This window comes from Natator depressus, chromosome 23 (assembly GCF_965152275.1).
Source record: "Natator depressus isolate rNatDep1 chromosome 23, rNatDep2.hap1, whole genome shotgun sequence".
Lineage (NCBI taxonomy): Eukaryota > Metazoa > Chordata > Testudines > Cheloniidae > Natator > Natator depressus.
The window spans coordinates 4,070,651-4,086,930 of record NC_134256.1 but is presented as its reverse complement, the minus strand read 5'-3'; the positions used below and the strand labels follow the sequence as shown (position 1 = coordinate 4,086,930).

The window sequence follows — 16,280 nt, the reverse complement described above, 5'->3', positions numbered from 1 at the left end:
TGTTTTCTTATCAGCAGCTCCCACATGTGCGCACACTGCATCCGCCACCCAATGCTGCAAAACCAGGGGCCACTCCACAATGGGGGAACACACGGAGCCCCAGAGCCCACATCGACACCCCCTCCCCCCATTTGCTTGGCGTGGCATCCCCCATTGTAACCCTGGCATCAGTCGGAGTGGTTCCATCTCTCTTCCTGCAGGTGCACCCATGGGGGTGTTTTAAGGGTGTATGCAGGCCGTCTGGGTTGAGCGAGCCTAGCATTCAGGGTGGGAGAAGGGTAGCAAAGCAGCCCAGACACCAAGCGATGGGGGGAAGAGGTGGGGGAGAGGCTGGCTCACACACTGGAAGCTCTTAGCGTGATAGGGACAGAGACCTGACCCTGTGGGGTGGGGAATACAGACTTGGGGTGAAGGCAGAGTTCCTACACGCGCTGGCCCCTCCCCAGGGCCCAACACCCCAAACGGGAGGTTACCAACACTAAACACGGGCTCGACTGGTGCTGGCGAGTGCTCACTCCCCACAGGGCCCCTGGGGGCAATATGAGGCTATAATGCCCCCAGCTACAATAGCTCCACTCTTGCACCTGCTCCAGGTGAGCGCTCGCTCCCCACAGCGCCCCCTTGGGGCATGAGGGGATATAACACCCCAGGTACCATAACTCCAGTTCTGCACCTGCTCCAGGCGAGTGCTCACTCCCCACAGCGCCCCCCAGGGGCATTAAGGGGGTATAATGCCCCAGGTACCACAGCTCTGCTGCTGCAGCTGCTCCAAGCCATCCCAACCCGACCCACGGGATTCAGCAAAAGCAGCCGGCTTTGCGTTCTGCCCGAAAAACACCTGGAAAGGAAAGTGATGAGCTTATACTCGGCCGCCCGCAGGGGGCGCTGCCGCCAGCATGCAAAGCAGCCGCTCTAAAGCTGCCTCAACAGCCCCCCGCCTCCCCCATGGGTAGACACTGCTGGCAGTTCCTACCCATTGCAATCACCCACCCCACACACATACACCCACCCACTGGTCTTAGCTTCATGCACCTTGGGGTCATGCATGTTACCCCCACCGCCCCAGAGGAGCGGGCATGCGGCTCGGGGTGGAGCTGGGGTGGCAGGAAGCGCGCGCGCTATGGGTTTGCAGGGCTGGCTGGGTTAGGGAGTGGCAGGGGTGGCGAGGAACAAGCGGGAGAGGGGAGGTCGCAAGCGCACCGCGTATCTTCATTACCTCGGTGGCAAAGATGCACGGCTCTGTCTGGTCCGGGATAATATAAATAGGGCGATAGGGGCCGTCTTTGGGGTACCCAGCAGGGGCACGGGAGAAGATCGGCTCCGATTTCTTACTGCAAGAGAGACAGAGAGAGAAAAAAAAAACAGCATGAGTGATGGAGGAGAGGGGGGTAAATCCTGACCATCAGGAGGCGATATGTGGGCGGCATCGTGAGGTCACAGCCCGTGGCCCCCGTTTGCCCGGTTAAAAGGGGAAATCAGAACCGAGCAGGGAGCCTGGAACCAGCGGTAGCATCCAGTGGTTGGAGCCCGGAACAGGGAGCCAGGACTGCTGGGTTCTCCTCCCAGCTCGCTGCGTGACCTTGGCTGAATCAAGCGGACTCGGGGAATTATGTACCCAGCTTCCATTAAAATGATCATATGGACTGTGGTAGTGCCTAGGTGCCCCAGGGATGGAGCAGGGTTCTAGGCGCTGTACATTTGTATTGCTATTAGGTGTATTACAGTAGTGCTGAAACCATGGGATCCTGGTCCATCCTTGGATGCCTAGGTGCTACCATAATTCACCTAATAGCAGTTCAAATGTCTTATGGTAGCACCTAGGAACCCCAGTCACAAACCCGGCTGCCACTGTGCCAGGCGCTGTACAAACAGAGAACAAAAAGGATGGTCCCTGCCCCAGAGAGCTTCCAATTGAAGTATAAGACAGGAGACGACAGCTGGGGAGACGCAGATGACAGCACATGAGGAAACAATCAGGGAAAGATGGTCAGCAAGATGGGCTGGGCATGCTGGCAGGGGGACAGCAAAGGAGAACAATACAGACGTTTACAGGGAGCTCCTTCCAACTGGGCTGCTGTCCCCGGCCTGACTGCTAACCCAGCCCCGAATCCCTGAGCGGATCTCCAGTGCACATCTCCTCTCTGCTCAGCATCCGGCCGGCCTGCGTCCCAGTCTCTCAAACCAGACAGGAGCTGCTAGAACTCATCAGCTTAGAAAAACCAAGCTGCCAACGTCTCCAATAGGGCAGACAACTCCCCCGCCCAAAATCCCAGGTCACCTGCTCCACAAAAACACACCTGGCTGATCTGTGCCAGGGGAATAAGAGGACATATACTCAGAGCTGTCCGGACAAGGGTACTTCCATCCCGCGGGAAACTCCAATTCTTTCGTTTTGGGGGAGAGGAATCAAATTTCCGCACAATGAAAAAGTTCAACCCTGAAATGGCGGGGTGAGGAGGGGTAGGGAAGGGAAGAGTCAACATTTCTGAAAATAGTTACTTTGAATTGTCCTGTGGGAAAAGTCACCAAAATTTTACAATTTTACAAACCAACCCAAAGCACACCAATTTCACCCACGCCCCTACATTTTGTCAGGAAAACATTTCATTCAACCAGATCTGTGGATGGGGGAAGAGGAATTACATTCTACAGAAGGAGCTACCTTCGACTCAAAGTTTGCTAGCCCCCCCTTCCCCGCCAGGAAAACATTCCCAAAACTTAATGGCAACACAGACGACTGGCTAGAGCATCAAAGGTATTGTTAGCCATATATATATTAGGCATAGTATACACCATGTTAATGGGCATTATGCACATGGTATTAACATACATTATACATGCATGTAAGTATTGGGAAGTCATCCATTATGCTCTCCCCACAATTCGGTTCACCCATGTAAAGAATCCCACCATACGCTGCAAAGCGGAGGCAGGATTTGGCTTTAAAAATAGGAACCCTGTCAAAGCCAAGACACGTGAACCGTGTGTCCCAGCACGGGGTAGGATTTACCTCCACGCCCAGCTCTTCTGCCAGACAGGATCCAAACCAGACATAAGCCAAGTGCGGAACGCCACCAAGGTACGGAACTGTTCCAAACCAGTGGGTTGGATTTTAGCGATGGATACAGAGTTTTGTAACTTGTAAAATCAGACTGTAAATACTACGGGCTGAAATGCAAATCTTTGAAGCACACCTTCTGCGTGAGGCGAATACACTTCTTTTCGTATTGTACTACTTTGTCCTTAGACAATAAATCGAGCCAAGTTTGGTTATTTGGGCTCTTGACCAAATAATAACAAACCTTGAGTGCAGGGTGGATTAAAAAAAATGATTTGGGGGGGGGAAATAAAAATAATCTGATTTTTATTCATTGCAATTACAAGGTTTTCTTTTTTTTTAAGAAACAAAATCGGAATTGAATGCAAAATATATGTTAAGGCCTAAATTTATAATCTCTTAAAACATTTAAATACAAAAATTAAATATGCTGAATCCACAAGCCTCTATTAAAATTACTGAGTTAGAGGCTGCTTTTCCATATAAAGAAAGAATCAAGGGAAAAAACGTTTAACTTTTGAGGTCAAGCTTTATAAATATGGCAGGATAGGTCACGTACTGTATTAAGGACTTGTTTCATTTAATACAAATAAATTGTATCTGCCGTTGCGCGTGTTTAATTTCATTCCAGTTACCACCCTAATGCAGTTTGACAAATCATGAGCAAAAATAAAATTATCTAGCAAATAAGCAAGATCACTCACCACTTTCCAACATGCTAAAACTGCACAACTAAGAGGAACCTGAAAATATGAAGCTACATAATTGCTTAAATAACTACATATGGGTACAGCGTACCCTCCTAGGTAGATGTACCAAATCTAGCATAAAGGCTCTTTCATAGATATTTTAGATATTTAGGTCAGAAGGGACCATTACGATCATCTAGTCTGACCTCCTGCACAACGCAGGCCACAGAATTTCACCCACCACTCCTGCGAAAGACCTCTCACCTATGTCTGAGCTCTTGAAGTCCTCAAATCGTGGTTGAAAGACTTCAAGGAGCAGGAGAATCCTCCGGCAACTGACCCGTGCCCCATGCTACAGAGGAAGGCAAAAAACCTCCAGGATCTCTTCCAATCTGCCCTGGAGGAAAATTCCTTCCCAACCCCAAATATGGCGATCAGCTAAACCCTGAGCATATGGGCAAGATTCACCAGCCAGATACTACAGAAAATTCTTTCCTGGGTAACTCAGATCCCACCCCATCTAATATCCCATCACAAGCCATTGGGCCTATTTACCATGAATATTTAATTACCAAAACCATGTTATCCCATCATACCATCTCCTCCATAAACTTATCGAGTTTAATCTTAAAGCCAGATAGATCTTTTGCCCCCATCTTTTGCTCTAGTTCACTGTAAATCAATGTTTTTAAATGGTTCTATCAAGCAATGAGAAAGTCCCTTTGTTTAGAAAATAAAGGCACTGCGAATGGCTGAGATGGTTAAATCGAGGATTTAAATGCAGCGTTTCGCTTGACGATTTCAAATCAATCCACCCTACACGAGTGGAGGCAGATGACTGGCTGCACCTTTTAATCAATATTATTTAGGCGTCTAATGATGCTGGCAGGCCCCAGCAAAACTGTCAGAAGCACCTAAGTACCTAACTCTCATGGGCACTTCTGAAAACCCCACCTGGTATCTACCTGCGTCTTTAGGTGTCTAAAGGCCTTTGACAATCTGCCCCCCTGTTCATAAGAACAGCGTTTTCCCCTTTAACGTTACAGTAGAAACAGGAAAATTTCCCCTTTCAGCAACGGCAGGCCCCGCGGTGCAGCTGCGAGAACCCGAGCGCCGAACGAAACTCAGAACCACATCGTGTAACTAACTAGTCTAAGGCTTGGTCGACACTCCAGAGTTAGGTCAACTCGAGGCAGCTTACATCAACCGAACTCTGCAAGTGTCTATACTGAAACGTCGCTCCCACCGATTTAACTTGCCCCCGACACGGGCTTAACACCACCTCTGCGAGAGGCGTAGCGCATAGGCCGACGTGAGCAACGCAGTGTCTGCGCTGACACTGCATTGATTCTTGCTGCCTTTCAGAAGCCGGCCCACAGTGCCCCACGCTGGCAGTTCAGTCGGTGCAAGCGCGCCTGGTGAGACAAGAAGCGTCGTGTGGGCGTGCGGAAGCGATTTAGTAACTGCGGGTGGCTGTATGTCGCCGTAACCGAGGTCGACTTAGTTTTGAAGCGTTGACTTGCTCAGATAAAACTGCCCCAGCTGAGGCAAACTGTGGAGGAAGGATTTAAAACACACACGGAGTCACCAGCCCAAGCATTCAAAATCACGAGTTGGGCCCTAAAATCAGGAGATCGCGCATGCTTTGTCTAAAGACAAAAGCTGACCCAATTTAACTACCCCGGCTAGTCAGAGAGGTACAGCTGGCATGTGGTCATAGAAATAGGGTATAACAATATTCGCTAGCTCTTCTACAGCATTTTTCCATCAGCAGATCTCAAAGCTCTTTGCGAAGAAGGGCAGGATTATTATCCCCATTTTACAGATGAAGAAACTGAGGGGCACTAACTTGCCCAAGGTCACCCAGCAGGCTAGGAGCCAAGCCGGGACTAGAACCCAGGTCTCTGGAGTACTCTATCCCCCCAGGCCACACTGCCTCCATCCAGGGAGGGGAATTATCTACAGTGATAAAAGGCAAGTCTATCCTGGTATAACTGAGTCCACACGAGGACTTGCACCAGTAGAACTGTATTAGGGTTACCATACATCCAGGATTTCCTCCAACATGGCCTCTTTTTTGATCCTCTGCCCTCTGTCCAGGCAGATTTTTCAAATAAGAGGAAATATCCAGGATTTTTGCAGTGCAGACACTGCAGCTCAGAAAGAGCAGTCTCCGCACCCGGATTGGTCCCTCCCCTGCATCCACTAGATCCTGCCCACCCTGGCCCGGCCCTCCAGGTAAGCGGAGCCACCAAGCGCCTCTCGGCCGGGCCACCTGCCTCGCTGTGGGGCCTCAGAGTCCAGCTGGGATGGGTGACAGGGCCAGGCCCTGGCTCCCTGCCCTGGGGAAGGGGAGAGGCCTGCAGGGAGGCGCTGACTGATGGGCTGGCACTGCGTCTTGGGCCTGCACCAGCCTCCCTGCCACTGCCCCCCACCTCGAGAGTGAAGCCGCAGGTATCCCCTCCAGCACCCCCAACTATCCCCTCCAGCACCCCCCCAAAAATGGAAGCGGAAATTCTCGCCTAATCTTGGGACACCTGGAGCTGGGTCTTTGAGGATTAAAACCACCAAATATTGCAAGACTTGCAATCGAATTGCAAACGTTGCTAACAGAAATGGACTTAAAAATAACGAGAAGTGACAGGATAATTTTTTTTTAAAACATTCCCGTTTTAGTTGATTGCAGCCAACACGTTCTAGAAAGGCTTGATGTGTGTCCATTGCTGGATGCCGGACTTGTGAAACCTTGAGCTAGTCTTTCCAAGCAGCTCAGGGTGTTGGGTCCTGAGCGTTGTTGAAAATCCGGTTGCGAGTGTCACAGTGGGAGCTGATGCGAGGTTTTGCAAATCAGCCTTTTCTGTAGGTAGATCTGTGGGAGCAGAGGTCTGGAAAACAAACTGCATGCCCAACTGTGTGTGTTAAAAGCTACACGGTGGGGTCTGTGCCAGCATCTCCAAAAATCATAGATTTGTAGATTTCAAGGAGAGAATGGACCACGGTGCTCATCTAGTCTAAACTCCTGTATAACACCGGCCGGCAAACGGCTCTCAATTAATCCTGTCTGGTCTAGAGCAGATCTTTTAGAAAACTGTCCAATCTTGGTTAAAAAAAGGAAAACTGCCAATGCTGGAGAATCCACCAGGATCCTTGGCAAGTTGTTCCAAAGCTTCATTACTCTCACTGTTAAAATTCACACCTTATTCATAAGGCATAAAATCTGGTCAGTGGCACCTTGGAAACCGAGACATGGAAAGCCCTGAATTCTGCAATGGTTAGATATACGCTCTGCCTTAAGCTTGCAAATTGTCCCTCTGCTGTCAAGGAGGGACCACAGTGTCAGGCTGGAAGGGGCTCTTGAGAGATAATCTAGACCAGGCCCCCTGCAGCCCTGACAGGGGTTTGTCCAACCTGTCCTTAAAACTCTCCAGTGACGGGGATCCCACAACCTCTTTGGACGCCTCTTCCAGAGCTTCGTTCCCCAGAGAGTTAGAAAGTTTGTCCTGATATCTCACCTCAATCTCCCTTGGTGCGGATTACACCCATCATGTCTTGTCCTGCCTCCAGCGGACATGGAGAACAGCAGATCCCCATCCTCTTTACCCCAGCCCATAACGTATTTGAAAAAACATATCAGGTCCCCCCTCGGTCTTCTTTTGTCAAGACAAAACCTGCAAAGTTTTTTAGCCTCTCCTCCTAGGGCAGGTTTCCTAAACCTTGGATCCTTTTTGTGGCTCTCCTCTGGCCTCTCTCCAATTTGCCCACATCTTTCCTACAGTACGGCGCCCAGAACTGGACACAATACTCCAGCTGAGGCCGCACCAGTGCCGAGAAGAGCGGGACAGTTACCTCCCACGCCTTACATACAACAATCCCAGAGCAATATTAGCGTTTCTCACAACAGCAATACGTTGACTCATTCAGTTTGTGACCCACTGTAACTCCCAGATCCTTTTCAGCCGTACGACCCCCCGAGCCGGTTATTCCCCATTTTGTGGTGCTGCATTTGATTCCCCCTGTCCCCACACACACCCCCACACCCGCCTTCCTAAGTGCAGTACTTTGCACTTGTCTTTATTGAATTTCCTCTTGTTGATTTCAGACCAAATTCTCTAATTCTCACGTGCTTGACATTAAGCACGTGTCTGACGTTCCAAGAGTACCAGGGCCAAAATCAGCACCCGCTTTTGAGAATGTTGGCCTGTGCCATCTAAGGCACCAGATGCCATGGTGATGGGTGCAGCATGTGGATATGACATTCACAGCAGCATCACGGGTCACGAATCATAGACGATCAGGGTTGGAAGGGACCTCAGGCGGTATCTAGTCCAACCCCCAGCTCAAAGGAGGACCCATCCCCAATTTTTGCCCCCGATCCCTAAATGGCCCCCTCAAGGATTGAACTCGCAACCCTGGGTTTAGCAGGCCAATGCTCCAACCTACTGAGCTACCCCTCCCCCCCCCCGAGTAAGAACCCAGGACGTTAAATCCTTTGTTCGAGAAGTGTTTTCTGATTCTCAGAGGGGTGCGACAGAAGGATGAACTCTAGAAAATCTGGGATGCTTTTAGGCCAGATGGAGCCATTTGATCATCTCGTCGGGTGGGGAACAATTGGTCCTTAAAATTAAGACACGCCTCAAAATGCGGCACAAGGGAAAGCTTTCTGTAAGGGTTTTCAAACATACGGTCGGACTCTAAGTGAATGAGCCCCTCAAAGTCCATGTTCAAAGTCAACCAAAGAAAAGAAATGCTGACAAAAAGGGTCATCATATTTTCCATAGCCCCCTCTCACCACTCGAATGAAAACTGGGTCTGATCATTCAGTGTGCGTGTCTCAGAAAAGTGAAGAATTACTAAATGGTACGATCGAGAGCTTTGTTCGTTACATTTGAATAATTTATCATTACGGACAGTGAGTTTTGATCACGTCCCTCGTGCCAGAAAGGCCTTGCCTGGGGTTTTGCCACCTCTCCTTCTATACGGAAGTGGATAAAACAATGTTATTGCTAACAGGACAGAGGTACCATATTGTGCCGAATGATTTTAGTAAGCAATACCCCAAGCTGTAATGACCCGAAGCCCTTTTTACTGGGAAATCCCCAGCGGCAGAATGACATGCCGCAGAACGACACTGAAATGGTCTAGATACCAAAAATCGTGCAAAGAGAAACTCTCGCCCGCGTACTGCCTGGGTTACTTTACATGCTTGAAGCTGATTGGAGGAAGGTTGAGAAATACACAGTGAGGACAATGTATGAAAAGACTCAAGTGAACAAGGCCCAAATCAATGAACCACAAGGCCAGAAACTGAAGGAAGGGGACTGAAGGACCAGACCAGGGATCAGAGCTGGCGATGTCCTTCATGAACTCCTTGTGCCCCAAAATGCTGTACTCTTCTTAGTCTGTCTCATCTGTTTATTGTCTGGCATAAAATGTGCGTTTGGACACCCAAAGTGACAATAATCCTGTCTGAAACTGTATTAAATAAAGACAAAAATCGATGAAGTCTAAATTGGGTGGACTGATGCCTCAGTTTCCCCACCTTACTCTCCCAACAAGCCCAGCCTCCGGCATAGCCCAGGCCAGTGAATATCTCCCAGTTGTACAGTGGTCTTCGAATTTGTCTGAAATAGCAGCCAAAGAAAAACAGCTGATCCCCGCAGGGATCGAGGATATGAATCTGAAGGCATCGAAGAAATTTGGATCCTCTTTCGAAACACATTTGGATAAAACACCCACCCCCACCCCAAGAGGTCTCAGAGAATGGCCAGACCTGCATTCCACCTAAACGGGAAATGGGGGGAGGGTTTATGTACATTTTTTCTTAATTCTCATAACTCCCTCCCTAAGGGGTTGAGTCCTGGCAGCATTGTTCGGTCTTGCAGCTTTGATAAGTTGTAAAACTGCATAATTCTACCGGAGCCCCATGAAGGGGGCGGTATTCAGGAACACATACGCTGTAAGTCGTTTAACTTTCATGTTATTGATTTTTACATTTTAAAAAAAAGAGACAAGTGAATCCCAGGTTTGCCCCCAGTTAGCTCTGTACTGAGCCCAGTGACTCAAGATTATTATTTGATATCCTACTTCTTTCTCTCACCCCACTGCCCATCTGTTTTCAGATCCCCTCTGACGTGTCTCTTCTCCGTTTGCTTATACCTTTCTTATATGCCCCACAGAATATTTTAGGGTTCAGTTGGTAGGGAACAGACTTTGTACATACCTCATAGTCTGCACTAATGGGCCAACGCACAATAGTCAACCTTGTAAGGATTGATACAGCATTCAGATCAGTTACTGTACAATGAAGTCAGACCATAATTTAATTAACACGTGGTCTTTCTTAGCAGAGTCCCACCTAACAGACAGCTCTAATGACAATGCTTCCTTGAGCACAGTTTAGTGGTTATAGCAAGGGATTAAGGAGTCGGACGCCTCGGTTCTTTTTCCTGGATTTGGGTGGGGAGTAGGTCTAGTGGTTAGAGCAGGGAGGGCTGGGAGTCAGGACTCCTGGGTTCTGTCCCCAGCTCTACCACTAACTCAGTGTGTGACCTGAGACAATTTATGTCAGTTGCTTCCTCAACCATAAAACGAAGACAAAGCTGGTTGAGAGGGGTCGCTCTCAGATGGCTGGTTCTGAGGAAGGGCAAATAATTCCTACATTTAAAAACTCTTCACGTGATCTGGATCCAGTCCTGCTCCCACATGTCCCCTGCTATACACACATGACCCCCTTACTGAAGTCACCACAGAATCTGGCACCACGTGTGTCTTTTGCAGCATCAGATACATAAGAGCCGGATGAAACATTTTTCCCCCCACTGAAAAATAGTGCGACTAAGAAAGTTTTCAGAAACCAAACAAAAGAATAAATTTAGCTTCCCATTTCCCATCTCTCCTCTTCAGCTGTACTATTTCAAGGAGGAAGGGAGCAAGGGATGGAAAAAGAAAAAAGTTTTGCTTTGTGTTTCTTTCTTAAAAAAAAAGAAGATCCCACAAAAAAAGTCAAAAATGTCTCAAGTCGTTTGAAATTTTTCCACAGAGACTCTAGAGCACTTTTTCCCCAGCTCTAAGACAAACTGAGATGTTTAAAGCGAAAATCTCTCTTCTCTCACTCAACTCTGTTCGTAGCCCGTGGCAAAGCATAAACAGGAAGCTGATCTTCGCCTATTACACCTTCCCACAGGATGCAGATCAGAGTCTGTACAACACAAGTCGCAGCTCGCCGTGTCAATATCGCTGTCTGACATGTGATGTGCAATCATGTCCGAGCAAGCACCCATCCCAGTATGCTCCACAAACACAGCCTACATCTGAGAGTTCCTCTTTCCAGACTGCTCAGCCCACCCCCTCGGTCCTCTCTTCCCAAAGGGCTTTTATATACAACCACCTGCCTCCATGAGTCAATAGAACCCACTTAGCTCTTTCCCAGAAGGCTCCAAACCTATTGAAAGATGTTCCAGGCACACAGGCAGACAGACGTTGTTGTTATTATTATTAAGTTGCTCTGGGGCTATTGTTATGATCCTCTCACTCAGAATTTCAGCTCTTTCCTAAGTGGCTGAAAAACAGTCTCCCCTAAAAGAAAGTTTGAGAGCTTACCAGGCCCTGGGGAACATACTGTAGGAGAAAACTCTCCGTCGGATCTAGCCAGTGTACCCGTAGTTAATTATGGCTTTGCCTAGCAGTTCCAACTGAGATCAGGGCTCCCATCATGGCGGAGGCTAAGTGAGAGACAGTCCCTGGCCCAAACAGCTTACAAACTAGCTTGATAAGATGAGCAAAGGAAGGGTTATTCCCTCAGATGGGGAAACTGAGGCACAGAGAGACCTGCCCAACTCAGGGTAGCCTGTGGCAGAGTTGGGAACCAAACCCTGGCTTCCCGCATCCCAGCTCCGGGCTTTAACCACAAGGTAAGACTGCCTCTCAGCTGTAACTTCAATAGCCGGACCCCGAATGATCCTTTCCTAGGCCAAGAAACTACACACCCTTCCCTGCAAGCCTCGCTCCTAATGGCACGGCTCCCCTGCTCTGGCGCCGGCTCTGCGCCCCGGCCGCTGGAGACAGAAACGCAGCGGGATAATGGACCAGGCAGACACAAAATTCACTAGCAACTCTGGCTGCCCCCATTCCTAGCAGGCAGTGCATCCTTCCCCAGAACCGGAGCCAGTCTCCCCTCCCCTCCACTCCCTTCCCTCTGCCTGGGGAGGGGGGAAACGCATGAAGTTTAGTGAAGACTGGGTCCTGGCTCAATCAACCCCCCAAGGGCGAGTTTCACAGCTGCCCTATGGCCCCCATGAGCCAGCTAGGCTGGTGGATAGCATGGGAGGGGCAGGCACACATAAGCGCTGCCCTCTCCCTCAGATGCAGAGCTGGCGCAGAATCCCCTCCTCCCACGTTGGCATGGAGGGGCACATCGAGGTGGCAGACTGGGTCAGATGGGTGGGTAGGGACGACTGCAACATGGATGCAGGCTAGGGCAGCCCCACAGCAGTACCACCAGGCGGGGAGGACCTGAAATGGCCCAAGCTACCTCCCCCGTGCCCCTGCCCCAGCCCTTGTGCCCCGATCTCTTCCCCCCCCCCACTCCTGGAAGAGAATAGGGTGGAATTCCCTCTAGCTCAGATGGGAGCCAGGGATCAAGGCCGTCAGCACAGATGGGGCCGGGGGCGGAGGGGGGGAATATCTAATACAAAGCATTCGGGTTCAGGGAGCCGGGCGGAGGGGGACTGGACGGAGCTGCCCAGAGCTGGATGGGAGTCCGTTTGCAAAGCAGCGTCTCCTGCTGGGCACAAGGATCCTGGATCTGGATCCTGCCCCCCTCCGCGGGCCCGGTAGAGAGGAGAAGCCAAAGGAAAAGCGGGAAGTTGAGGTGCTGTCAGACAACTCAGGGAAGCTCTGGCAGGTGTTTAAAGGAGCTGCCATCTGGCAGAAGCAGCCTTCGAAAGAGGCGCTGTGTTTTCCAAACAGGGGGGTCCTCGGGGGGGTTGAATTCACTCACCACTCCTCCCCGCTGCTCAGCAGGGTCTGGAAAGCCAGGTGCATCCCCGCCACGCCCCAACCCAGGCTGACAAATCTTGGGAGACCCTAGGCCTGTTGGCATGGAACTGGGCCACAGGGAGAGCTCCGAGGCCTGTTTCACCATCGCCCTAGTGCCCTGGTTCCTTGCACGATGATCACCAGGTGCTACCATAATACACCTAATAGCAACAAAAGTGTGCATCACTTAGCACGTGACTCAGGTGCCCAGGTGCTACCGTAATACTCCTAATAGCAATACAAACATACAGCACCTAGCACATGACTCAGGTGCCCAGGTGCTACCGTAATACACCTAATAAATAAGAACAGTAACTTCAGCTGCTGCAGCCCAGGTGGGGCAGCCCTGAATGGGATGGAGATGCGTGGGGGTGAGCTCCCAATCAGTGACAGCAGCACTAGCCCCTGGGACTGGGGATGGGTTTAACACGCCCATATCCTCGCCCGCGTGCCCCACCCACTGTGCACGTAAGATCAGCTTTCCCTCCAGCGGCGGTGTAAACACACTAGCTGCCCCCCTGGTGGCCAGTCTGGGAGGAGGATAAAAGCTCACTACTGCTGCCGGAGGCTGGGAGGGGAATGCCATGCATCAAGCGAGTGTTATATCCCCTAGGGTTGGACAGTGTTTCAACATCCCCCCCCCATTGTCCTTTGGGCCCAGTGGGCACGGAGGCTTCGCATCACACAGGAACACCTCTCCCGCCCCATTAAAATCCCACAGGAGAGGGGCTGGGTCTCAGGTCTGGGAGTTGCAAGCCCAGGGACCCCACCGTCCTCCAGACTCCCAGTCAGCCTCTTCCTCCCTGGGGAAGACCCTTCCCCCCAAATACAGATCCCACCCACATTTAGATTTCCCCTAGGGGCCAGGCTGAGCTGGTCTCAGTACTGCCTCCTGCTGGGCTGGGCTGGTAGTGCCAAGGCCGAGCCAGTCCCAGCCAGAGCTCGCTCACTCTCCAGCCGTCACACAAAGCACCGACTAGCCGGGCAGTCGTGGGCTCTGCGCTGGAGCCAGTGGGAGCTTTTAGCTGCACTGAGCTGGTGGAGATGCCTCTCCCACCCATCCCCCGCCTCCCTACCTGCAGCTGTGGCCCCCCTTCCATTCCCTTCCCACCCCCGCTACACTCCCCCGATCCTAGCACCCCCCCCCCGCAGCTGTTCTCCCTTTGACCTCACAGCAGGCAGCTCCCCTGCCAGGCGAGATGGGTTTCTAGGAAGAGGATTGTATGGGAAACGCATGCCCATGGGGAGGGGAGGACGTCCCCAGGAACCAGGGGGATGCAACTCCTGATGGGATAACGGCACCCACAGCCACTTTCCAGCACTTCCGGGGTTAAACGGTTCGTGCAGCACTTGGCTGTGTGTAGGGAGAGCACAGGGCGGGTGAGACCTCAGGGTCCCCTTGGCTCTCTGGGAGGAGAGTGGGGTCTAGTGGTTAGAGCAGGGGGCTGGGAGGCAGGACTGCTGGTTTCTATTCCTGGCCCTGCCCCTGATTCTCACTCTGGTCCTGGGCACGTCCCCTCCCCTCTCTGTGCCTCAGTTTCTCCATGGTGCAATGGGGAAGTAAAGCAAAGAGGAGGCTCTCTTGAATTGGTGAGCTTCTCACAGGACTTATCTTCCCCTTCCAGCTCAGGGCTGCTTTGTACCCCCCCTCCCCGCGCTCTCTGCCCTGCACAGACCCAATGGGGCCCCTTTCAGCCCAGTGAGCTGGAGTCATTAGTTCCTGAAGCCTCCAAGAGTCAGTATCATACTGCTGGTGGGGAAAGTGAGGCATGGAGTGGTTGTCATGAGATCACCTAGTGAATCACAGAAAGAGCTGGCAGTAGAACCCAGGAGTCCTGCCTCCCTGCTCTGACCCCTAGATCTCACTCCCCTCCCGGAGCTGGGGATAGAAGCCAAGAGTCCTGTCTCCTAGCCCCCACCCTGCTCTAACCCCTAGACCCCACTCCCCTCCCAGAGCAGGGGAGAGAAGCCAGGATCTCTGACTCCTGCTCCCCTTGCTCTGCTCAGTGGATGACACTGCCTCATGTGCAATACCAGAAATGCTACATTATTAAAAAGTCCCCACCCAGGCAAGACCCCCCTCTTACTTCATCAAGCACCCTTCTTCTCAAGGTGCCCTGCAGGTCTAAGCTCCAGCAGGGAAGCTGTGCTCCCAGGTCGCCCGACTGCGGGAAAAGCAGCTCTCGCCTGCTGCGGGGACTGAACCGGCAGCTTCTGGATCCAAACACGCACACGCCGCCCTGCCTGAGCTGAAGGGGCAGCTCCAGGAGGCGGTAGCCAGTGACAGGCCCACAAACCGCTCTCCCTGGTTCAGCTATTAGCGAGGGACACAGGCCCGCGCTGGGTTGATAGGGGGTTTGCCCCGAGCCGTCTGTCACCCCTTTTTGCCAGAGGACAATGGGGAATCCCCTGAGACCAGCTAGTTTGAGCTGCCACGGCCCCCTCTCTTTCCCCTCCCCTGCCAGAGCCAGGCGACCGAAGGCTGGGCCCGACTTGCTCAGGCCAGTGCATTGGGGTTTGCCTAAAGGGGAACCTCAGACTGGGGTTAGAGACGGGCTCGCAGATCCACCCACCTCACGGAGCAACAGACCTGCAGAGAAGCGAGGCAGGATGGGATTGGCTCCAAAGGGGACGAAACTCTCCAGGCTGCTCTGGACCCAGACAGACCCTGGCTTTATCTCAGTTTCTCCCGCTCCCCAGTCTGCGCGGCCCGCTGTCACCACATGGGGCATCCCTCAGGCCTGCCACTCACAGCTCCATCTAGATTCCCATTGCCAAGAGGTCCTGGTGGATCTGGCTCTGGGGTATCATTTGGGGGCTCTTTAGCCAGGGCCATACGCCCCAATAGAGGAGCTTGCGTATCCCCTCTTAGCCCTAACCTGCCCCCTCTGGGCCTACAGCAGCTGGGGGAATAGCCGAGTGCAGGAATACCCCAGTCACGCTGCCCCTTTGTACAATTCTCCAGGGACCCTGCCAGGGGGCTGTACCTAGGGGTGGGTAATGAGCCAGCTCTGTGCCTGGGGGAAAAGCCCCCCACACCACTGGGGTTCCCCAAGGACGAGGGGGGGGGGTTGCAGCTGCTGTATGGGCCCTTTGCACCAGCTATTCCTTAGGATAATGGAGTTTCCAGCCCCAGGACGGGACGGGGGAGGGATTAAACTGACCTCTTTCCCGAAACCAGCCTCCCAAAGCATTTCAGGCACTGGTGGGAGGCACTAATCCGCAGGCCCCCCTTTTCCCCAAAACCGCTCGGGGAAAGGGCTCTGGGAGAAGGGCGGAGCTATTAGACTAATCCCCGCCCCCCACAAGCCGCCCCGGCATTCCTGCAGCACTGAGACGGTTCGAAATCCTTCACTGCTCTACCTCCTGGGCTGGTTCAAAAAGGGGCCGAGCATGAGACTGTGGCCCGGGTTCTAGGCCCAGGTCTGCCACTGGCCTGCTGGGTGAGCTTAGGACAGTTGCTGCCCTGCCCGGTGCCTCAGTTTCCCCTCATATTC

The 16,280-nt window shown here is 52.1% G+C and overlaps 1 protein-coding gene across 1 annotated transcript in view; it reads right to left on the bottom strand.

The window, feature by feature from the left end:
* DLL3 (delta like canonical Notch ligand 3) overlaps nucleotides 1-16,280 on the bottom strand; it is a 263,951-nt gene that overhangs the window by 133,765 nt on the left and 113,906 nt on the right. Inside the window, exon 8 of the mRNA XM_074937098.1 lies at nucleotides 1,217-1,331. Within this exon, the coding sequence (XP_074793199.1) occupies nucleotides 1,217-1,331 (115 nt within the window). The remainder of the gene's footprint in view (nucleotides 1-1,216; nucleotides 1,332-16,280) is intronic.